The 24,319-nt window shown below is 47.8% G+C and overlaps 2 protein-coding genes across 2 annotated transcripts in view; both read right to left on the bottom strand.

The window, feature by feature from the left end:
* Positions 1 to 800: 800 nt before the first annotated feature.
* On the bottom strand, positions 801 to 5,389 carry tmem121b (transmembrane protein 121B; the record flags this gene model as incomplete). The annotated part of the gene is made up of 1 exon (XM_080518108.1): positions 801 to 5,389. One exon carries the CDS (start codon positions 5,387 to 5,389, stop codon positions 4,193 to 4,195), a length of 1,197 nt encoding a protein of 398 aa, XP_080374234.1. The 3' UTR covers positions 801 to 4,192.
* Positions 5,390 to 10,875: 5,486 nt separating this feature from the next.
* The window catches only part of mkrn1 (makorin, ring finger protein, 1), a gene marked incomplete at its 5' end in the record, with an annotated part of 37,230 nt that continues 23,786 nt past the window's right edge, over positions 10,876 to 24,319 (bottom strand). The window contains one exon of the mRNA XM_080518162.1: positions 10,876 to 12,243. Within this exon, the coding sequence (XP_080374288.1) occupies positions 12,031 to 12,243 (213 nt within the window). The 3' untranslated portion in view covers positions 10,876 to 12,030. The remainder of the gene's footprint in view (positions 12,244 to 24,319) is intronic.

Raw genomic sequence — 24,319 nt, 5'->3', positions numbered from 1 at the left:
CCCTGATCTCAACATAAAATCAGTGGTTTTTCTAAAAACTCAGTTCTGATCACTGCCTGGCTTCCTGCTGATCATATTTAACCTTTGACCTTCATTCTCTCTCCTATTTATATCTGACTCACTTTTATTATCACATTTTACTATTACTGCTATTTATTAATACTAAGTTGTAGTCTGTTGTTGTACTCTGTATATATGTCAGCGTGTGCGCACCAGGGCAGGGAATTCAGAGAGGAGGGTGTCGGTGAGGGAGGGGGGGGGGTCAGCTTTCAGTAAATGTAAGGAGAGAGTGAGGAGGAAAGGATGATGGGAGATAAGAAAGCGAATCTGGACAAACTTCATGCCTGTTAAAAGGAGCGAAACTGATATTGAGCCGATATTGGCTTTTAATACTGACCGTATACTTTCGTTCACCACAACCTAAACTTTAATTATCCGCCATACACATACAATATCAAATATAAATGTTGTTAGAAAATATTTTTCCTTCTTTCTCTTTTCCAACTTTACAAAACGATGGTCACATGAGACAATACTTACGTTTATGTGAAAAGACGAATATGGTTTTAATGGACGAAACCTACTCTAGAGAGTTTAGTATTTATCGTTATAGCCAAAAATTATGAATAACATACAAAACCTTCACGAGGAAATAATCTATAACAGAATCTTTGGCCATTGTGGATATTATGGTTTTGGATTAGAGTTTTTGACATGGTTAACATGGTAATAAAAAATAAAAAAAACATTGTTTAAAGCGCTTTACTCAGGTTTATTTTAGGTTTTGACCACATAGAGCCACAGCACATTAATTGTATTATACCAGTACAGATATAGAGCACATGACTTAACAGTACAGGTGAGTTCCCATCTGCAAACAACACCACTATCCCTGTAAACACATTGAAGAAAGGACAGAAGACAGTTCAAACAGCACAAAGGCTAAATTAAAAGCAGAGTCTCTGTCTCTGTGGTGTGATGACTTCTTGAATGTCCAGGTCCAGGAAGCCTTTGGTCACACTGTTGTTTCATGCTGTACAAGTATATGGTGTTTCAATACGTCACTTTAAATAATCAACTGTGACAGGTGTATATAGAAATCCACATGAAGATTGTTTCAGTGCCTTTAAAAGAGCAAAGACTTCGTAGAATAATGGCACGAGAAAATTATACAAAATATAACATTTGAATTACTTTGGCAAGATGCGATAAGCAACAAACAAACAGACGCTGTCCTGCTATTAGTGCACCAACATACTCAGAGGATGCTGATCATTAATACAAACATCCTGTCAGTCATCTTCACGAGAGCTGCAGCCACGAGGGAATCAGCAGCAAACACTGGAGGATCCCCAACGTTAAGATCCATCCTGAACTCAGTCCTTCTTACCACCAAGCAGAAACTCTTCTACCTAAGCAAGAGGTCTGCAACGGTCAACTTTCCACCAAATACTTTTCATCTGGAACCCCAGAACTTGGAAAGACATTTACAGGGTGGACATCAAATAGAGATTGTAGCAGATGTTGCACTTATGAAGTGTTTTGACTAATATTGGTTTTGTTTTTCTTTTTGCCTTCTTGGCTTTAATCTGAACTGTTTTCTCCAGGGACAACCAGTTGTAATCTCTTTTAGTGGATCAACTATTCTTTAAAATCAATTGTCATATTTGTTCCCTTCAATTGTGAGATAAAAGTCCATTAGAAAGAGTCTGCAGTAGAACTAAAACTCAGATAATGTTTATTTGCACCACAGTCACTGCAGACTGCCTGGAGTCACTGGGGCACAGCGGCAGGTTACACACTTCTGATTCAGCGTTACGTACTTGAGCCACATTGCACATACTGCTGACCACATTAGTCAGATACTATGAAGCCCACTTTGAGTGGAGTGCACAGCTGACTTCCAGATGAGCGGCACTCTGAAAACAGTAGTATGTGTGGAAGAAGCCATTTCCACAGTGTGTCCTTCCTCCTCAGTCTACCTCCTACGATGCACACAAGGCACAAGACTCACCACGCTCAGACCCGCTCACACTGATTGCACTGAATCCCTCAACCTTTATAACGCCATCAGTCTGTAGAGCACCCGCAGACCAATACCCGCCTCCAAACACAATTCAATCTGGCCACAGGAAAACTTCAAAATACCACAAATGGCATCATGTGCGAACAAAAGCAAAAGCTGTTCCTAATTTGTCCTCTGGGCGTGTATCACTCAGAATGTAGATTATGATGAAGCATTGACCAGCAGGGGGCAGCACTGATGGTACCAGAGGAAGAATTGCATATGCATAACAACATTAGCATGAGTTATGATAGCATGCTGAAGGTTTTCAGAATGTTGGACCACAGTAGACTGAAGAGAAACTGATTCAGACTTGTAGGAAAACTTCAACTTGTTTGTAATATTTTACAGAAATTACTGCAGGGGGTGAAGGTGTGCTTGATTAAATTGGAGTTTCTTTGGACTAAAACTAAAGTAAAATGTTGGAGTGGTTGGTATTTATCACTACGCTTACTGTTGTGGCCCATAAAGATCAGACTAAAATCAGTTTGACACCCTGGACTAAAACAATAGGCACTAATGCAAAGTTTAGACTCAGATTGCACAATGTCCCTTAGTCACACCAGTTGGACCGGACATGTTTTTCTGGATGAAGGCAGATAAATAACCGTATAAAGATATAAAGTGAGTCTAACTGAATGAAGCTCGGACCTCCAGACTTGTTCAGCTCAGCTCATCAGAAGTCAAACATCATGATGGAAAGTTTCCTTCTGACTCCATTCAGGAGGCTTTTTCTGTCCCGTTGTCACACTGAGCTGTTTGTACTGTACAGGTGAAAAGGGTTGAGAAAGCAGCTGAGATCAGATCTGAGGTCAGTGGTGTGTTTTCACTGCTGTTAAAGGGAAGATGGCACTTTGATTGGTTAAGATAATGTGATGCCCTTAGCATGACAGTCAGCTGTTCAGTAGAATTATTCTGAACCATGCACTGTGTTATAGACTCACATTATGTCTTTAAAAATCACAAAACTGTGTTTATACAAAACATTTTTTTCTGCTTCCTTAATTCTGTTATGGAGTTTGAAAAAAAGAAAAAGAAATATCCTTACTGTTATGAATTAATAAGAAAGTAATCTGTACATTTACAGTCTTTTGTCACACTTGTGAATTTGGCTGAGTGTTTGTGCGAACATTTGGATGTTGTTCCATAGAAGAGAAGGAATAGAAGTCGGAGTGATCCTGCACGACTCAAAAGAAAGAAAGAAGTCAAACAGTCAGATAGCCAAACCCCCAACAGTAGGTCTGTGTGAAAAGGACCAGAGAAGACCTTTTAGTAACGGCACTGATGGGCGGCACTGGATCACACACATTATGGGCACAGCTTGGAGAACCAGGGCAGAACCAGGGAGGAACCAGGAGCAGAGCTCAGGTCCAGGGATTCTTCAAATTGCACTTGGCATCTCAACACGTGATCCTGTGGTCCGTTGAAGAGCGCCGCTGGGGGTCGTGGAGGCTGAGAGGGTTTGGAGGTGGACTGTAGCACCAGTGGTCTGTTCTGAAGAGGGGGATTGTAAGGCAGCTTCACAACACCAGACACTCTGACCCCAGTCCAGATTCTGGGGGGAACCTTCAGAGGTTTGGAGGGACTGGAACATGCAGGGATGCTATCACGGAGCAGCAGAGCACCTGACGGATGATGGCCTGCTGGTCCTGCTCCAGAATAACCCAGCCCTCCGCAGTGACACCGTGAACATGTGACTCACTGATTACACATCAACATATCCTGGATTATGATCATCCCCAAACAGCCCCAGGATCATTGCTTCATGGGAATTTCTTTTAATCCAGAATTCTTTGGAAATACAGATTATGAGTGTGGCACTTTGATAACCTGAAGTTAAAGGAGAGTCGGAGTGCTGATGGTTTTTAAAGATGTTCAAAACACATTTAAGTGACCAAATGAGATGGCAGAGACTGTCAAGGATCCATGTTTATGCAGCAGGTTGATCACATCCTGTCACTGCATCTCACAGCCTGTTGCCCCCCACTGCCCCAGGTGTGTGTGTGTGTGTGTGTGTGTGTGTGTGTGTGTGTGTGTGTGTGTGTGTGTGTGTGTGTGTGTGTGTGTAGGCTTTCCCAGCCTGTCAGACCTCGTGCCCCTCTCGGGGGCAGCTCCCACCCCCGGGCTCTAGGACTGCGTGACCGCCAGGGTGTTGACGTACCCCTGCGGACACATGTCGTTCTCGGACACGCAGTGGGAGAAGTGTGCGGGGTTGTTGCCCCCCGCCAGGCGCCGGACGCCCCGCAGCGCCACACACTGCTCCAGCAGCTCCAGCGCCCTGCAGGCCAGGAAGAAGACGTTCTTCAGCATGAACACGGGCACGGGGGAGTTGTGCACGAACACCTGGAAGCAGCGCACCGCCAGCAGCGGCGCGTTGACCAGCAGGCCGCCGCAGAAGCGCGCCCACAGCCAGCGGCAGCGTAGCTCGGCGGCCGTCAGCTCGTACAGCCACAGCACCGGGCCGAACAGGGACACGAAGTACGCCGCCAGCACGGTGTAGCGCAGGGAGGCTCCGGGCAGCTCGTTGCGCAGCAGCATCTCCAGCAGCGTGAAGCTGTCCAGCAGGTCCAGGCACGTCCCCAGGAAGCAGCCGTGCGAGCGGTGCCGCGTGGAGCCGTTCAGGTCCTCGATCACGGCGCTGACGAGGCAGAAGAGCAGCGGCGCCGACAGCAGCGTGGCGATCTTGAAGCCCGTCAGCCCGCACGGCACCTTCAGCGCGATCAGGTCCAGGATGGACGTCTCCAGGATCAGCACCACCTTCGGCGTGCAGGCGATCACGTAGATGAGCCAGGCCAGGTAGGCGTAGGTGAACTCCCCGAGGTTGCAGCCGAAGACGGAGCTCTTCTGGTGGAAGCCGCAGGCCCGCTCCCGCTTGCTGCGCGCGTTCTTCATGAAGAATATGCCCCAGCCGGACACCACCACCAGGTCGGTGGCGATCCAGGAGCACCAGGACAGGTCGGTGAAGACGATGAGGTAGAAGTCCAGGACGCCGCCCTGCAGGACGAGCAGCACGAAGCACAGCGCCTTGTACAGCGCGCTGCTCCGGGACGGCTGCGCCAGCAGCGGCGCGCTCTGCGCCAGCTCCCCGGACGTCATGCTGCTGTCGGCGGCCGCGGACGACGAGACCAGGGGCCGGATGCTGCCGCCCTCCTCTGGGTCCGGGTCCGGGACCGGGACCGGGCTGCCGCTGCTGCACTGCGGGCTCCGCCTCCCGAGCGGCTGGCCGGCTTCGGAGGAAGAGGAGGCCGGGGAGGGAGGGCAGGAGCTGGGCACGGAGCGCAGAGAGGCGGCCTGTGGATGGACGGAGCCGCTTTCTGAGATCATCGTATTAGAGCGGAGCCTCCTTCTGCTCCGGCTCCCTCCTCCTGGTGCTTCTCATGGAGGGGAGGAGGATGAGAGGAGGAGGGGAGGGTGAAGAGGAGGAGGATGAGAAGAGAGGAGAGGAGATGAGGATGAGGAGGGGAGGGGAGGAGATGAGGATGAGGAGGGGAGGGAGGGGAGGAGATGAGGATGAGAGGGAGGGGAGATGAGAATGAGAGGAGAGAGAGGGGAGATGAGGATGAGAGGAGAGGGAGTGGAGGAGATGAGGATGAGAGGAGAGAGAGTGGAGGAGATGAGGATGAGAGGAGAGAGAGGGGATATGAGGATGAGAGGAGAGGGAGGGGAGGAGATGATGAGAGGAGAGAGAGGGGAGGAGATGAGGATGAGAGGAGATGGAGGGGAGATGAGGTGAGAGGGGAGGAGATGAGGATGAGAGGAGAGAGGGGAGGAGATGAGGATGAGAGGAGAGAGAGGGGAGGAGATGAGGATGAGGGGTGGAGATGAGGATGAGAGGAGAGGATGAGGGTGAAGATGAGGATGAGAGGAGAGGGAGGGAGGAGAGTGAGGGGAGATGAGGATGAGAGGGGAGGAGATAAGGATAAGAGGAGAGGGAGGGGAGGAGATGAGGATGAGAGGAGAGGGGGGGGAGATGAGGATGAGAGGAGAGAGAGGGGAGATGAGGATGAGAGAAGAGGGAGGGGAGGAGAGATGAGGATGAGAGGAGAGAGAGGGGAGGAGATAAGGATGAGAGGAGAGGGAGGGGAGGAGATGAGGATGAGAGGAGAGGGAGGGGAGATGAGGATGAGAGGAGAGGAAGAGGGTGAAGATAAGGATGAGAGGAGGGGGGAGGAGAGGAAGAGGGTGAAGATGAGGATGAAAGGAGAGGGAGGGGAGGAGATGAGGATGAGAGGAGAGGAAGAGGGTGAAGATGAGGATGAGAGGAGGGGGGAGGAGAGGAAGAGGGTGAAGATGAGGATGAAAGGAGAGAGAGGGGAGGAGATGAGGATGAGAGGAGAGAGGGGAGATGAGGAGGGGAGGGAGGGGAGGAGATGAGGATGAGAGGAGAGGAAGAGGGTGAAGATGACGATGAGAGGAGAGAGGGGAGGAGATGAGGATGAGAGAAGAGTGAGGGGAGGAGATGAGGATGAGAGGAGAGAGAGGGCAGATGAGGATGAGAGGAGAGGGAGGGGAGGAGATGAGGATGAGAGGAGATGAAGAGGGTGAAGATGGGGATGAGAGGAGAGGGGGAGGAGATGAGGATGAGAGGAGAGGAATAGGGTGAAGATGAGGATGAGAGGAGAGAGGGGAGGAGATGAGGATGAGGAGGGAGGGGAGGAGATGAGGATGAGAGGAGAGGGAGGGGAAATGAGGATGAGAGGAGAGGGAGGGGAGGAGATGAGGATGAGGAGGGGAGGAGATGAGGATGAGAGGAGAGGAAGAGGGTGAAGATGAGGATGAGAGGAGAGGGGGGAGGAGATGAGGATGAGAGGGGAGGAGATGAGGATGAGAGGAGAGGAAGAGGGTGAAGATGAGGATGAGAGGAGAGAGGGGAGGAGATGAGGAGGGAGGGGAGGAGATGAGGATGAGAGGAGAGGGAGGGGAGATGAGGATGAGAGGAGAGAGAGGGGAGGAGATGAGGATGAGAGGAGAGAGAGGGGAGGAGATGAGGATGAGAGGAGAGAGAGGGGAGGAGATGAGGAGGAGAGGGGGAGGATGAGAGGAGAGAGAGGGGAGATGAGGATGAGGAGGGGAGGGAGGGGAGGAGATGAGGATGAGAGGGAGGGGAGATGAGAATGAGAGGAGAGAGAGGGGAGATGAGGATGAGAGGAGAGGGAGTGGAGGAGATGAGGATGAGAGGAGAGAGAGTGGAGGAGATGAGGATGAGAGGAGAGAGGGGATATGAGGATGAGAGGAGAGGGAGGGGAGGAGATGATGAGAGGAGAGAGAGGGGAGGAGATGAGGATGAGAGGAGATGGAGGGGAGATGAGGTGAGAGGGGAGGAGATGAGGATGAGAGGAGAGAGGGGTGGAGATGAGGATGAGAGGAGAGGATGAGGGTGAAGATGAGGATGAGAGGAGAGGGAGGGAGGAGAGTGAGGGGAGATGAGGATGAGAGGGGAGGAGATAAGGATAAGAGGAGAGGGAGGGCAGGAGATGAGGATGAGAGGAGAGGGAGGGGAGATGAGGATGAGAGGAGAGAGAGGGGAGGAGATGAGGATGAGAGGAGAGAGGGGAGGAGATGAGGATGAGAGGAGAGAGAGGGGAGATGAGGATGAGAGAAGAGGGAGGGGAGGAGAGATGAGGATGAGAGGAGAGAGAGGGGAGGAGATAAGGATGAGAGGAGAGGGAGGGGAGGAGATGAGGATGAGAGGAGAGGGAGGGGAGATGAGGATGAGAGGAGAGAGAGGGGAGGAGATGAGGATGAGAGGAGAGGAAGAGGGTGAAGATGAGGATGAGAGGAGAGGGGGAGGAGATGAGGATGAGAGGAGAGGAAGAGGGTGAAGATGAGGATGAGAGGAGGGGGGAGGAGAGGAAGAGGGTGAAGATGAGGATGAAAGGAGAGAGAGGGGAGGAGATGAGGATGAGAGGGGAGATGAGGATGGGGAGGGGAGGAGATGAGGATGAGAGGAGAGGAAGAGGGTGAAGATGACGATGAGAGGAGAGAGGGGAGGAGATGAGGATGAGAGAAGAGTGAGGGGAGGAGATGAGGATGAGAGGAGAGGGAGGGGAGGAGATGAGGATGAGAGGAGATGAAGAGGGTGAAGATGGGGATGAGAGGAGAGGGGGAGGAGATGAGGATGAGGATGAGAGGAGAGGAATAGGGTGAAGATGAGGATGAGAGGAGAGAGGGGAGGAGATGAGGATGAGGAGGGGAGGGAGGGGAGGAGATGAGGATGAGAGGAGAGGGAGGGGAAATGAGGATGAGAGGAGAGGGAGGGGAGGAGATGAGGATGAGGAGGGGAGGAGATGAGGATGAGAGGAGAGGAAGAGGGTGAAGATGAGGATGAGAGGAGAGGGAGGGGAGGAGATGAGGATGAGGAGGGGAGGAGATGAGGATGAGAGGAGAGGAAGAGGGTGAAGATGAGGATGAGAGGAGAGAGGGGAGGAGATGAGGATGAGAGGGGAGGAGATGAGGATGAGAGGAGAGGAAGAGGGTGAAGATGAGGATGAGAGGAGAGAGGGGAGGAGATGAGGAGGGAGGGGAGGAGATGAGGATGAGAGGAGAGGGAGGGGAGATGAGGATGAGAGGAGCGAGAGGGGAGGAGATGAGGATGAGGAGGGGTGGAGATGAGGATGAGAGGAGAGGATGAGGGTGAAGATGAGGATGAGAGGAGAGGGAGGGGAGGAGAGTGAGGGGAGATGAGGATGAGAGGGGAGGAGATAAGGATAAGAGGAGAGGGAGGGGAGGAGATGAGGATGAGAGGAGAGGGAGGGGAGATGAGGATGAGAGGAGAGAGAGGGGAGGAGATGAGGATGAGAGGAGAGAGAGGGGAGATGAGGATGAGAGAAGAGGGAGGGGAGGAGAGATGAGGATGAGAGGAGAGAGAGGGGAGGAGATAAGGATGAGAGGAGAGGGAGGGGAGGAGATGAGGATGAGAGGAGATGGAGGGGAGATGAGGATGAGAGGAGAGAGAGGGGAGGAGATGAGGATGAGAGGAGAGGAAGAGGGTGAAGATGAGGATGAGAGGAGAGGGGGAGGAGATGAGGATGAGAGGAGAGGAAGAGGGTGAAGATGAGGATGAGAGGAGGGGGAGGAGAGGAAGAGGGTGAAGATGAGGATGAAAGGAGAGAGGGGAGGAGATGAGGATGAGAGGAGAGAGGGGAGATGAGGATGATGAGGGGAGGGAGGGGAGGAGATGAGGATGAGAGGAGAGGAAGAGGGTGAAGATGACGATGAGAGGAGAGAGGGGAGGAGATGAGGATGAGAGAAGAGTGAGGGGAGGAGATGAGGATGAGAGGAGAGAGAGGGCAGATGAGGATGAGAGGAGAGGGAGGGGAGGAGATGAGGTTGAGAGGAGATGAGGGTGAAGATGAGGATGAGAGGAGAGGGGGAGGAGATGAGGATGAGAGGAGAGGAATAGGGTGAAGATGAGGATGAGAGGAGAGAGGGGAGGAGATGAGGATGAGGAGGGGAGGGAGGGGAGGAGATGAGGATGAGAGGAGAGGAAGAGGGTGAAGATGACGATGAGAGGAGAGAGGGGAGGAGATGAGGATGAGAGAAGAGTGAGGGGAGGAGATGAGGATGAGAGGAGAGAGAGGGCAGATGAGGATGAGAGGAGAGGGAGGGGAGGAGATGAGGTTGAGAGGAGATGAGGGTGAAGATGAGGATGAGAGGAGAGGGAGGGGAGATGAGGATGAGAGGAGAGGGAGGGGAGGAGATGAGGATGAGAGGAGAGGGAGGGGAGGAGATGAGGATTAGGAGGGGAGGCAGGGCCGGGGATGAGAGGGGAGGCAGGGCCGGGGATGAGAGGAGAGGGAGGGGAGGAGATGAGGATGAGGGGAGGAGATGAGGATGAGAGGAGAGGGAGGGGCAGAGATGAGGATGAGAGGAGAGAGCGGGGAGGAGATGAGGATGAGAGGAAGAGGGTGAAGATGAGGATGAGAGGAGAGAGTGGAGGAGCTGATGAGAGAGGGAGGGGAGATGAGGATGAGAGGAGATAAGGATGAGAGAAGAGGGAGGGGAGGAGATGAGGATGAGAGGAGAGGGAGGGGAGGAGATGAGGATGAGAGGGGAGGAGATGAGGATGAGAGGAGAGGGGTAGATGAGGATGAGAGGGGAGGAGATGAGAGGAGAGAGGGGAGGAGATGAGGATGAGAGGAGAGGGAGGAGAGGAGAGAGAGGAGATGAGGATGAGAGGAGAGAGAGGGGAGATGAGGATGAGAGGAGAGGAGATGAGGATGAGAGGAGAGAGAGGGGAGATGAGGATGAGAGGAGAGAGGGGGAGGAGATGAGGATGAGAGGAGAGGGAGGGGAGGAGATGAGGGGGAAGAGGCGAGGCCAGTCTCATCACATTATTTTTATTCACACTGAAGAGAAATAAATTCCCAAGAGGAAATATGTTCTTGTTTTGAATCAGTTTTTTATTGGTTTTATCATTTGAATCTCAAAATTTAGACTTTAAGTCACACTAAAGCCAGATAAACTTGATTTTAAAACAATCATGTTGTTTACCTTCTCGGAACTTTGACTTTCTTCCAAGTTACAGATTAAAAAAAATAAAAAATCTCGCTCGACTGTTGGACAGATTTCATTTAGAAAATAGATGTCATTTGTTTTACCTTCTCAGAAGTCAGAATTAGAATCTTCTTTCTTAGAATCATTTCCCAGATTATGTGGCAAATATTTTAGAGAGATTTGTGCCTCTTTTCTGACTTCCTGTCCAGATTTCACTCTTTAAAACCAGGAATGTGATGAGATGTGGCAGGGAGAGAGACCACACTCACTCCAGAGGTTGATAATAAACTTTAATTTCAAGTTAGGATGGATGGCTGTGGAACATAGAAAACACACATTTCTGTATAAACATATTCATTCCAAAGGAGTCCAACATGTGTGAATGTGGTCCTCCAGTCACTGCTCTGCTCTGCTCAGCCAGTCAGCGTCCTCCCCGGGGGGACTGGTCGTCCTCCACAGGACACACTGGACTGGTCCAGGACACGCTCACTACTGAACAGCTCACTTCTTCCTCACGGCTCTTTGAACTGGGAAACTTCTTCCTGGACCCAGGACGAGTCTGTGCTTTTTAAATTTCTTCTATATGCCGTGCATGTTGCATTCATGAATTTGAGGTCAACAATTGAAGAACTGCTCACTTTTTTATTATTGTATTGAGTAGGTTTATCTTTTCTCAATTACCTTCAAGTACTTAAAGAGTGTGAGGATGTGAAGCATGTTTTACTTTACAAAGTGCTCAACATTTCTTTCATCTGGTCAAAGAGCCATATTAAAAATGTCATAAAATTGTTGTTTCACATCTGGTTTGAAGAGCCGTGTGTTGCTGACCTTTGACCTCTGAGCTGTTCAGTAATTGAAGATTGTGCATCAGGTCCAGCGCTCTCAGACAGACTGAAGCTTGTTCGGAGTCTGAAGTCGTTAGAAGAGAATAAACAGCACGCCTGGGGACACTGGATATACTCTACTGTACAACAAAGTGATTATTGTCAATTCATTAAACATCAGCACAATATATCGGCTATCAGCAGCGTCAATAAACAGAAAAAAAAAAGGTGTCGGCCTTCAAAAACCACATGTAAAAATCTAACAACATGCCCTGACAGGTACAGTAAATGGTGCTGAAGTGCATGTTGAGTCTCAGTATGTACAAACACCTGGGTGGAGGATCAACACGGCAAACCTGGAGCGCTTTAGTATCTGAGGAAACTTATCACTTTGTTAAATCTCATATTGACCTCTTTTTATTCCAATCTGGACAAGAACCGCAGAAGAAAGACTGACGAGAATAGATGTCTAGAAAAGTTTTAGCACGAGCGCACTCACTTTGAACTTGTTTCTGCTTTATAAGTTCATTTCTTAATGGCCTGCTTCAAGGCACTGCCACAATACGAGGGGGCGGGAGGAAAGCTACTGTCCATCACTTGCACAAGACAGTCCATTCTAGTGTCTAGTATACATGGGGGGGGCTGCTATAGGTAAATCTCATAGAAATCGTCCAGCTCCTCGTGAAACAAGTCCCACTCGTCCTCTGAGTCTGTCACCTCGTCGTCGGTTCCTGCAGCCAGCAGCATGAGCAGCATCTCACTCAGCTCAAATGTCACCATCTCCTCGTCGTCGTTGTCAAACGAGTCTGTGCTTTCCCTCTCATCGAAGATGTCCCAGAGTGGCGTCCGCCGCGAGTTCTGAGGGGAAACAGTTCCAACACGCTTTAATACCTTCGCCATTGTTTCTGCAGAACCAATCAGGAGCGCACACTCCATGTCATCAGCTTCTTTCTTATTGGACAGAAAAGAGAAAATCAGAAGATCAACAGCCTCTCACATGTTACAGTGAAGACGGAAAACGACACACACCACACCTCTGCTCTGTACAATTAATCCACCTGATTGGAGCTTCAGTCCCACATTGAAACCAAACTCCACGGTCAAGTTCATATCTTGTTGGTGAAGCTTCATCCATTCAGTGAACTTCAACTTTCAACTCCTGAGTGAAAAACAGACAGAGACTGGAGACGTTTCTTTTCCTCCTCAGTTTTGAAATGAAACGGAAGCAGACCTGGTGACACGGCTCCACTGGGTATTTCTCTCATACTAGACTGTCACTGGAACAAGCTGAAGCTGAGCTGCTGTGTGGGGAGGAACAGAAGCAACTGTTCACTGCTAGAGGCGCCTGGCAGACGCTACTGTGGGAACCTGACACACACCGAGCTGTTCTTTTAGAGAAGGCCACAAAATGTCTTGAAAAAACTAATCCCATTACTGATTACCAGCTACTCCTTTAAAAAGTAACTTAGTTACTTCACACATCACTTGTCTTCAAAAGTAACAATGCTAGATTACAAGTTACTTTCACCACCCCCCATCATCTGAACATAGAAATTACAACTGGTTTTGCTCAAAACTGCTGATTGCTGCTTCCTGCACCTGCTGGTACACATTTAACCTTTGACCTCCTGCTGGTACACATTTAACCTTTGACCTGTGGCTACATGTTTAACCTTTGACCCCCTGCTGTTACACGTTTAACCTTTGACCTCCTGCTGTCACACGTTTAACCTTTGACCTCCTGCTGTCACACGTTTAACCTTTGACCTCCTGCTGGTACACGTTTAACCTTTGACCCCCTGCTGGTACACGTTTAACCTTTGACCTCCTGCTGGTACACGTTTAACCTTTGACCCCCTGCTGGTACACGTTTAACCTTTGACCTCCTGCTGGTACACGTTTAACCTTTGACCCCCTGCTGGTACACGTTTAACCTTTGACCCCCTGCTGTTACACGTTTAACCTTTGACCTGTGGTTACATGTTTAACCTTTGACCTCCTGCTGGTACACATTTAACCTTTGACCCCCTGCTGGTACATATTTAACCTTTGACCCCCTGCTGGTACATATTTAACCTTTGACCCCCTGCTGGTACACATTTAACCTTTGACCTCCTGCTGGTACACATGTAACCTTTGACCTCCTGCTGGTACACGTTTAGCCTTTGACCTCCTGCTGGTACACGTTTAGCCTTTGACCTCCTGCTGGTACACGTTTAGCCTTTGACCTCCTGCTGGTACACGTTTAGCCTTTGACCTCCTGCTGGTACACGTTTAGCCTTTGACCTCCTGCTGTTACACGTTTAGCCTTTGACCTCCTGCTGTTACACGTTTAGCCTTTGACCTCCTGCTGTTACATATTTAATCTTTGAACTTCATTCTTTGTTGTATTTATATCTGACTCATGGTTTTATTATCACATTTTTACTATTACTGCTATTTATTTACCCAGGGATGTAGTTGTAGTCTGTTGTTGCACTATTTATTTATTTATTTGCACTGCCTGCTCTATTTGACCTCCCGGACAAATAAAGTCTTTCATTGATTCACTGATTTAAAAAGGGGGGCTTATTACAATGTTAAGGTTTATTGATGATGATGGTTAGTTCCAATTCTTTCCTCAAGGCTGGATCCCAGACACTCTGGGCAGTTAAGAGGCTAAACCAGGGGTGGGCAATCCTGATCCTGGAGGGCCGCAGCCCTGCACGCTTTAGACGTCTCCTCACATCAATACAGCAATCAGTGGCTCCTTGTCAAGCTTTCTGCAGAGCCTCATCATAACAGGTGTGTTTGAGCAGGGAAACGTCTAAAACCTGCAGGACTGCGGCCCTCCAGGACCAGGATGGCCCACCCCTGGGTAAACCATTGAAAGAGCGCACCGAGTCGGACTGAGTCGCAACCCCAAGAACCTTAATCATGAAGTATTTGTCCGACAGAGATAAAATGTTGGTTCTGAAGGAGCTGCAGAACAAAATGGAGATACTAAAGGATAGAGCAGTGTGGTTTTATCCGGACCTGGCAACTGGGATGCATAATAAACACAAGGCTATCCACGACCTGAGACAGACAGAAGCTTCGAAACATCGGGATCAGGCACGGAGCACGGTTCCCTGCAAAATTACTGCTGATCTACAAGGGCAACATGGATTTTTGACAAGCCAGCGGATATGGAGGACTTCATAAAAAAAGCATTCAAGAGGAGGAAAGACAGATGGAGGGGCCGTCCACACCAGGAACCTGGTTCACAAGCACCAGATGTTTGTGGCCTGTCGTCCACACCAGGAAACTGGTTCACCAGAACCAGATGTTTCTGGCCTGTCGTCCACACCAGGAACCTGGTTCACCAGAACCAGATGTTTCTGGCCTGTCGTCCACACCAGGAACCTGGTTCACCTGAACCAGATGTTTGTGGCCTGTCGTCCACACCAGGAACCTGGTTCACCAGAACCAGATGTTTCTGGCCTGTCGTCCACACCAGGAACCTGGTTCACCTGAACCTGGTTCAGCTAAACCAGATGTTTATAGCCTGTTGTCCACACCAGGAACCTGGTTCACCAGAACCAGATGTTTCTGGCCTGTCGTCCACACCAGGAACCTGGTTCACCAGAACCAGATGTTTCTGGCCTGTCGTCCACACCAGGAACCTGGTTCACCTGAACCAGATGTTTCTGGCCTGTCGTCCACACCAGGAACCTGGTTCACCTGAACCAGATGTTTCTGGCCTGTCGTCCAAACCAGGAACCTGGTTCACCTGAACCAGATGTTTCTGGCCTGTCGTCCACACCAGGAACCTGGTTCACCAGAACCAGATGTTTCTGGCCTGTGGTCCACATGAGGTGGTTTTAGAAGCATGGCAACAGTTTTTGTTGAACACGGGTCCCAGAGTGGGGAAATTCTAAAACCCCGGCTCGTGCAAAGACAGCAAAGATAATCTTCTGTGAAAAGAAGATGATGTCCCACATGATGTCCGTGATGTCATCAAATACCCACAACAATCAGGGACTACAAGCTACTGCAGAAGCTACTGACGCTAGCAGCAGGAGGAGCAAGACAGGAAAAAAAGATAGTTTTTTTCATTGTGTGGCTGCACCCCGAGTAACTCGGACTGATGTCAGCTAATTAGCATAAGTCTAAAATAATGTTTCTTCAAGAAACACATCTGGCAGTGGATGAGGAGTTAAGGATCAAGAGGAGATGGCACCTTTCACTACTGAGGCAAGAGGTGTCATGACCCTTAACCATGGCTCTATTTCACTGAAAGTCATAAAGGTAACATTTTCACTGAATGTCTTAATTTAGTTCATATTTACACTCCAAATCAGGACGACCCAAACGTTTTCAGTAATTTATTCCTTACTTTGTCAACACTTAACAGGCATGCTATTATTGCAGGAGATTTTAATTGTGCACCTGTTCCCGGTAAAGACAGATCAACTAATTTAGATACAACCCATACTAAAAGTACAGCAGTTATAACTAAATCTGAGGGATATATGGAAAGATAGAAACACTGATGCAACAGTATACAGTGTTCCCTCGTTTATCGTGGGGCTATGTTCTAAAAACAACCCGCAATAAGTGAAATCCTCGAAGTAATTAACTTTTATTTTATATTTTACAAGTATTCTATATGTTTTAAGGCTGTAAAAGCCATCACCACACACTTTATACACTTTTCTCAGACAGGAATGAACATTTTCTCACATTTCTCTTGTTTAAACACTCCCAAGGTTCAAACTTTGATAGATTTCAAAACGTAAACATTCCTCTGCCTTTTGTCTGCGACTGCAGGTTCCTTTGTCGGTGCAGAACGTTTTGTCGACATTGTGGGTTTGTCAGGAACAAAACTTACATTCAGCACTTCAGAGTCTCACTGCTATCGATCAAACACTGATGTATATGCAAGTCGAACGCATTTGCGTACAAAAGACACGGCACGGAGATTGATTGACAAGGGTCTACAGTCCCTGAGCCAATCAGGATGCAGAACACTGTGCGCGTTAAATAAAAAAAAGCATGCAAAATTGCACACACAAAAATCTGCCAAACAGCGAGGCCGTGAAAGAGGAACTACGTTATAGTGAGGGACAACTGTATTCATGTTTTTCTGGAACTCAACTCATACTCACGAATAGATTACTTCATAATCTCTGAGTTTAGCATATACACTTAAGGACTGCCACTATGAGAGCATTTTAATCTTGGACCTTGTTAAAAATAACCTAGTTTACATTGTCCCAGGACAGCAATGTGACCCCCAAATGGAAATGTCAACAAAATAGGCTTCAGGACCCAGATCTAATTAATTTCCATGGAAAACAAATAGATGAATACTTCATGATTAATACCAAAGAGACGTCTGCAAGCATCAGATGGGAGGCGTTCAAGGCCTTCCTTAGAGGTTTAACTTCACAAGCTCCGAATCAAAAAAAGCTAAACACAAAACTTGTTATTAGAAATAAAAATAAAAACAATGGAAGATATTTAATTTAGAAACCACTGTACTAAGACCCATCAGGATCTATTACGTCTGAGAGCACAATATAATGAAATTACAGCATCCAAAGCTGTTGTTAACCTATTCAAACTAAAACAGTGCATCTTTGACCAAGGGGAGAAACCTTTCAAAAAGGGATACTCCCCCTTCCTTTGGGGTGCCCTGATCACGCTACCCTCGAATCCCCGTAAACCCAACGATAAGTGCGAAAACATGAGGCCGATCAGCCTTCTGAACTCGGACCTGAAAATACTCTACAGAATATTAGCTAAAAGACTGGAGTCTCTCCCCCTTGAACTGCACTCCCCCTTGAACTGCAACCTTATCGTGGTGGGGGAGTTTGAGCACCCGAATGACCCTCGGAGCTATGTTGCCGGGGGGCTTGCCCCCCCAGTAGGGTCTCCCAAGGCAAACAGGTCCGAGGCGACGGGTCAGACTAAAAGCAGTTCACAAGACCCCCATGGATACACGCACGAGGAGCATGGAGACGTCGCCCGGTTTGGCGCAGCCGGGGCCACACCCTGGAGCCAGACCCGGGGTGGAGGCTCACACGCGAGCGCCTGGTGGCCGGGTTCTTGCCCGCGGGACTCGGCCGGGCTTAGCCCGAAGGGACGACGCGGGCCCCTCCTCCTCATCCTCCTGTGGGCCCACCACCTACAGAGGCTGCCGTAGGGGTCGGGTGCAGTGTGGATTGGGTGGCAGTCGACGGCAGGGGCCTCGACGACCCGATCCCCGGACACAGACTCTGGCTTTTGGGACATGGAATGTGACCTCGCTGGGGGGGAAGGAGCCCGAGCTTGTGAGGGAGGCTGAGAGATACCGTCTAGATATAGTCAGGCTCACCTCCACTATCAGCTTGGACTCTGGAACCCAGCTCCTCGACAGGGGCTGGATACTCCACTGCTCTGGAGTTGCCCGCGGTGTAAGGCGCCATGTGTTGGAGTTCACCCCGGTGAACGAGAGGGTTGCGTCCCTACGCCTTCGAGTAGGGGACAGGTCTCTGACTGTTGTCTCGGCCTATGCACCGAACAGCAGTTCAGAGTACCCAACCTTCTTGGAGTCCCTGGGAGGGGTGCTGGATAGTGCTCCAACTGGGGACTCCATTGTTCTCCCGGGGGACTTCAACGCCCACGTGGGCAATGACAGCGAGACTTGGAAGGGGGTGATTGGGAGGAACGGCCTCCCCGATCTGAACCCGAGCGGTGTTCTGTTATTGGACTTCTGTGCCAGTCACAGCTTGTCCATAACGAACACCATGTTCGAGCACAGGGGTGTCCATAAGTGCACGTGGCACCAGGACACCCTAGGCCGGAGGTCAATGATGTCCTTTGTGGTCGTGTCATCTGATCTCTGGCCGCGTGTCTTGGACACTCGGGTAAAGAGAGGGGCAGAGCTGTAAACTGATCACCACCTGGTGGTGAGTTGGATGCGCTGGACTGGGAGGAGGCCGGATAGACTCGGCAGGCCCAAACGTGTTATGAGGGTCTGCTGGGAACATCTGGCCGAGCCCACTGTCCGCGCAGTTTTCAACTCCCACCTCCGGGAGAGCTTCTCACAGATCCCGAGGGAGTTCGAGGAAATTCTGGCAAACCGTCCGGCGCCTCAGGCGGGGGAAGCAGTTCTCCACCAACACTGTTTACAGTGGAAGTGGGGAGCTGTTGACCTCAACTGGGGACATTGTTGGGCGGTGGAAGGAATACTTCGAGGACCTCCTCAATCCCACCACCACGTCTTCCATTGAAGAAGCAGAGGTTGGGTTGTCAGAGGTGGACTCGTCCATTTCCCAAGCTGAAGTCACCGAGGTTGTTGTGAAGCTCCTCGGTGGCAAGGCACCGGGAGTGGATGAGATTCGCCCAGAGTTCCTTAAGTCTCTGGATGTGCAGGGACTGTCGTGGCTGACTCGTCTCTGCAACATCGCGTGGCGGGCGGGGACAGTACCTCTGGACTGGCAGACCGGGGTGGTGGTCCCTCTCTTCAAAAAGGGGGATCGGAGGGTGTGTTCCAACTACAGAGGGATCACACTCCTCAGCCTCCCCGGGAAAGTCTATTCCAGGGTACTGGAGAGGAGGGTCCGGCCATTAGTCGAACCTCAGATTCAAGAGGAACAATGCGGTTTTCGTCCTGGTCGTGGAACACTGGACCAGCTCTATACCCTCCACCAGGTGCTTGAGGGTTCGTGGGAGTTCGCCCAACCAGTCCACATGTGTTTTGTGGATCTGGAGAAGGCGTTCGACCGCGTCCCCCGAGATGTCCTGTGAGGGGTGCTCCTTGTTGAAGGCTGTTCGGTCTTTGTATTCCCGGAGCAGGAGTCTGGTTCGCATTGCCGGCAGTAAGTCGGACCTGTTCCCAGTGCACGTTGGCCTCCGGCAGGGGTGTCCTTTATCACCGGTTCTGTTCATCACTATATGGACAGAATTTCTAGGCACAGCCGGGGGCCGGAGGGGGTCCAGTTTGGGGACCACAGGATCTCATCTCTGCTATTTGCGGATGATGTGGTCCTGTTGGCCCCATCAAGACTGGATCTCCAGCGTGCACTGACACGGTTCACAGCCGAGTGTGAAGCAGCTGGGATGAAGATCAGCACCTCTAAATCCGAGGCCATGGTTCTCGACCGGAAAAAGGCGTCTTGCCCCCTCCAGGTCGGTGGAGTGCCCTTGTCCCAAGTGGAGGAGTTCAAGTAACTTGGGGTCTTGTTCACGAGTGGGGGAAAGATGGAGCGTGAGATCGACAGGCGGATCGGTGCAGCGTCTGCAGTTATGCGGACGTTGTATCAGTCCGTCGTGGTGAAGAAAGCTGAGCCAAAAAGCGAAGCTCTCGATTTACCGGTCGATCTTCATTCCTACCCTCACCTATGGTCATGAACTATGGGTCATGACCGAAAGAACGAGATCCCGGATACAAGCGGCTGAAATGAGCTTCCTCCGTAGGGTGGCTGGGTGTACCCTTAGAGATAGGGTGAGGAGCTCAGTCACCCTTAGAGATAGGGTGAGGAGCTCAGTCACCAGGGAGGAGCTCGGAGTAATGCCGCTGCTCCTCCACATCGAGAGGAGCCAGCTGAGGTGGCTCGGGCATCTATTTCGGATGACCCCCGGACGCCTCCCTAGGGAGGTGTTCTGGGCATGTCCCTCCGGTAGGAGGCCTCGGGGCAGACCCAGGACATGCTGGAGGGACTATGTCTCTCGGCTGGCCTGGGAACGCCTTGGGGTGCCACCGGAGGAGCTGGAGGAAGTGTCTGGGGTGAGGGAAGTCTGGGCCACTCTGCTCAGACTGCTGCCTCCGCGACCCGGCCCCGGATAAAGCGGTAGACAATGGATGGATGGATGAAGACTGGAGTCTATTTGACCAGGTGTAATAATGGAAGACCAAAATGGTTTCAGAACTGGCCATCAGGGTTTCCAGAAGGTAAGAAGGGTCTTGAACATCTTGCAGGACCAGGAGGGGGCGTCAGATGCAGCCTTATGAGCACTAGATGGAAAGAAGGTGTTTGAGTCCTGTGGACCTATTTGTTTGAAGTGATTGGACGTTTGGCCTGGGGGAGGGTTTCTGTAACTGGGTTCAACTTTTGTACAAGGATCCCTATGCAGAAATTATTACCCAAAACAATATCTCAAAACTAATAATAATAAATAGAGGCTGTAGAAAGGGATGTCCCTTATCCCTCCTACTATATATAATTGCAATTGAACCATTTGCAATGGCTGTGAGAGAAAATAACATGATTACAGGTATAAAGACATGAGAGATGGAGCATTGAATCGCTCTTCATGCAGACAATGTTCTTTTTTTCTTAAAAAATTGGATAGATTTATTCCACTTCTTCAAGACCTTATCAAGTCATTTGGAAAAATCTCGGGCTATAAAATTAAGAATTCAAAATCTTGAATTATTATCTCAAAAAGAGGAGAGGATAAATCCTCCTATCCCTGCTTGCCATTTTAGAACAGTAGATTATTTTACTTACCTGGGTATTCAAATCCCCCCTAAATTAGAAAACAGACGAAATTTATTATAACCCAGTGATTACATCTATTTACAAAACAATTGAAAGATTCACATCTCTATCATTGGTATACTCAAAATGAATATACTTCCCAAACTCCTATACTTATTTCAAAATATCCCCTTGCCACCTCCACCAAATCTTTTCCCCAGAATGAAAAATCTATTCAGTAACTTCTTATGGCACAACAAGTTGTGCTCATCTCTTCTATACGTACCCTTTGACAGAGGAGGAAAACAGTGCCCTAGTATGAAGTGGTACTCCTGGTCAGTCCAGTCACATTGATACCATGACAATAAAGATTTCTGATTTCTAAGGATGTTTATTTTTCATTTTAGCAGATGGATCTCTTCCATGGAGGGTTATTGAGTCATACCCCTTAAAGCTCCCATTCCTCACTTACTTGTACTCACACGAATATAAATAACTCAAAAAGTTCTCCACTAATCCTATAGTCCAAAATATGATAGCAGTAGTTGGGACATATCAAAAAGATTCCTCTTCCTTTTCTTGTTTCAGCCCCATCTGGGGAAATACTTTCTTCACCCCAGGAAAAATGAATGCAGGTTTTAAACTGTGGGCAGATAGAGGGATAGAACAAATCTATGGACATCTATGGTATTAACGGGTATATTTTAACATTCGAAGAGCTGATAAGAAAAAACAACATCCCTTGCAAGCACTTTTTTCAATTATCTCAAGTGAAGGAATTTTGTGAGAGCAAATCAAAATCAATACATGTCCTGCCCACCCTTGACCCTACTGGAGAACACTCTTATTAAACATCTTTTTGGCAAGGGCATCATCTCTGAATTGTACGACTCAATGAAAACCTCCTCCACTGAGTCTTCTGACTAAGTTTAATGCCTGAAATGTGATTTACAGGAGGATCTAACACGGGAACAGCGGCACAGAGCATGTTAGGCAGCCAGACAGGGACGAGTAATGCTCGCTTGAAACCACAATACAACCCAGCTGTTCATAATTTAAAACGTCATGAAAGAATCTTTTTAAACATGCCTTTTTTTATAAGCAAAGAGGACAATACCTCTAACATGGTAAAGTACGAGTAGGCCAGGTATTACAATGTGGTTTAGGGAATTATCTTCCCGTTTGCCTTTGGAAAGAATTTCTTACATTCTTAGAAACAAACAGTAGACATTTCAAAAAGTGTGGGCTCAATTTATCCATTCCATTAAAAACAAAGGCCTCTCTCATCTGTTGAACAAACGTGGAGGAGAATAAAGCAGCCTCGGCCTAACTCTTCCCCGATTCAAAGGAACTGGCATGGACTCGGGATTTCATCTTTACAGAAGCACTGTTAACCGCCAGAAGTAACTTTAATCTGATTACTGGTTAGGAAATAGTAATGTATTAGATTACTAGTTAGGAAATAGTAATGTATTAGATTACTAGTTAGGAAATAGTAATGTATTAGATTACTAGTTAGGAAATAGTAATGTATTAGATTACTAGTTAGGAAATAGTAATGCATTAGATTACTAGTTAGGAAATAGTAATGTATTAGATTACTGGTTAGGAAATAGTAATGCATTAGATTACTGGTTAGGAAATAGTAATGTATTAGATTACTGGTTAGGAAATAGTAATGCATTAGATTACTGGTTAGGAAATACTAATGTATTAGATTACTGGTTAGGAAATAGTAATGCATTAGATTACTAGTTAGGAAATAGTAATGCACTAGATTACTGGTTAGGAAATAGTAATGTATTAGATTACTAGTTAGGAAATAGTAATGTATTAGATTACTAGTTAGGAAATAGTAATGTATTAGATTACTAGTTAGGAAATAGTAATGTATTAGATTACTAGTTAGGAAATAGTAATGTATTAGATTACTAGTTAGGAAATAGTAATGCATTAGATTACTAGTTAGGAAATAGTAATGTATTAGATTACTGGTTATGAAATAGTAATGCATTAGATTACTGGTTAGGAAATAGTAATGCATTAGATTACTGGTTAGGAAATAGTAATGTATTAGATTACTGGTTAGGAAATAGTAATGCATTAGATTACTAGTTAGGAAATAGTAATGCACTAGATTACTGGTTAGGTAATAGTAATGTATTAGATTACTAGTTAGGAAATAGTAATGCATTACATTACTGATTAGGAAATAGTAATGTATTAGATTACTAGTTAGGAAATAGTAATGTATTAGATTACTAGTTAGGAAATAGTAATGCATTAGATTACTAGTTAGGAAATAGTAATGTATTAGATTACTGGTTAGGAAATAGTAATGCATTAGATTACTGGTTAGGAAATAGTAATGCACTAGATTACTGGTTAGGAAATAGTAATGTATTAGATTACTAGTTAGGAAATAGTAATGTATTAGATTACTAGTTAGGAAATAGTAATGTATTAGATTACTAGTTAGGAAATAGTAATGTATTAGATTACTAGTTAGGAAATAGTAATGTATTAGATTACTAGTTAGGAAATAGTAATGTATTAGATTACTAGTTAGGAAATAGTAATGCATTAGATTACTAGTTAGGAAATAGTAATGTATTAGATTACTGGTTAGGAAATAGTAATGCATTAGATTACTGGTTAGGAAATAGTAATGCATTAGATTACTGGTTAGGAAATAGTAATGCATTAGATTACTGGTTAGGAAATAGTAATGTATTAGATTACTGGTTAGGAAATAGTAATGCATTAGATTACTAGTTAGGAAATAGTAATGCACTAGATTACTGGTTAGGTAATAGTAATGTATTAGATTACTAGTTAGGAAATAGTAATGCATTACATTACTGATTAGGAAATAGTAATGCATTACATTACTGATTAGGAAATAGTAATGTATTAGATTACTAGTTAGGAAATAGTAATGCATTAGATTACTAGTTAGGAAATAGTAATGCATTAGATTACTAGTTAGGAAATAGTAATGCACTAGATTACTGGTTAGGTAATAGTAATGTATTAGATTACTAGTTAGGAAATAGTAATGCATTACATTACTGATTAGGAAATAGTAATGTATTAGATTACTGGTTAGGAAATAGTAATGTATTAGATTACTAGTTAGGAAATAGTAATGTATTAGATTACTAGTTAGGAAATAGTAATGCATTAGATTACTCCATAGAGCTGATGGGGAAGGGGGAGCTGATGGGGGAGGGGGAGCTGGTGGGGCTGATGGAGCTGGTGGGGCTGATGGAGCTGGTGGGGCTGATGGGGCAGGTGGGGCTGATGGGGCAGTGGGAGCTGATGGGGCTTATGGGGCAGTGGGAGGTGATGGGGCTGATGGGGCAGGTGGAGCTGATGGGGCAGTGGGAGCTGATGGGGCTGATGGGGCAGGTGGAGCTGATGGGGCTGATGGGGCAGTGGGAGCTGATGGGGCAGTGGGAGCTGATGGGGCAGTGGGAGCTGATGGGGCTGATGGGGCAGTGGGA

Source organism: Blennius ocellaris (genome assembly GCF_963422515.1).
Source record: "Blennius ocellaris genome assembly, chromosome: 22".
NCBI lineage: Eukaryota > Metazoa > Chordata > Actinopteri > Blenniiformes > Blenniidae > Blennius > Blennius ocellaris.
The sequence above is the reverse complement of the archived record's forward strand: the minus strand, read 5'-3'. Positions and strand labels throughout refer to the sequence as shown.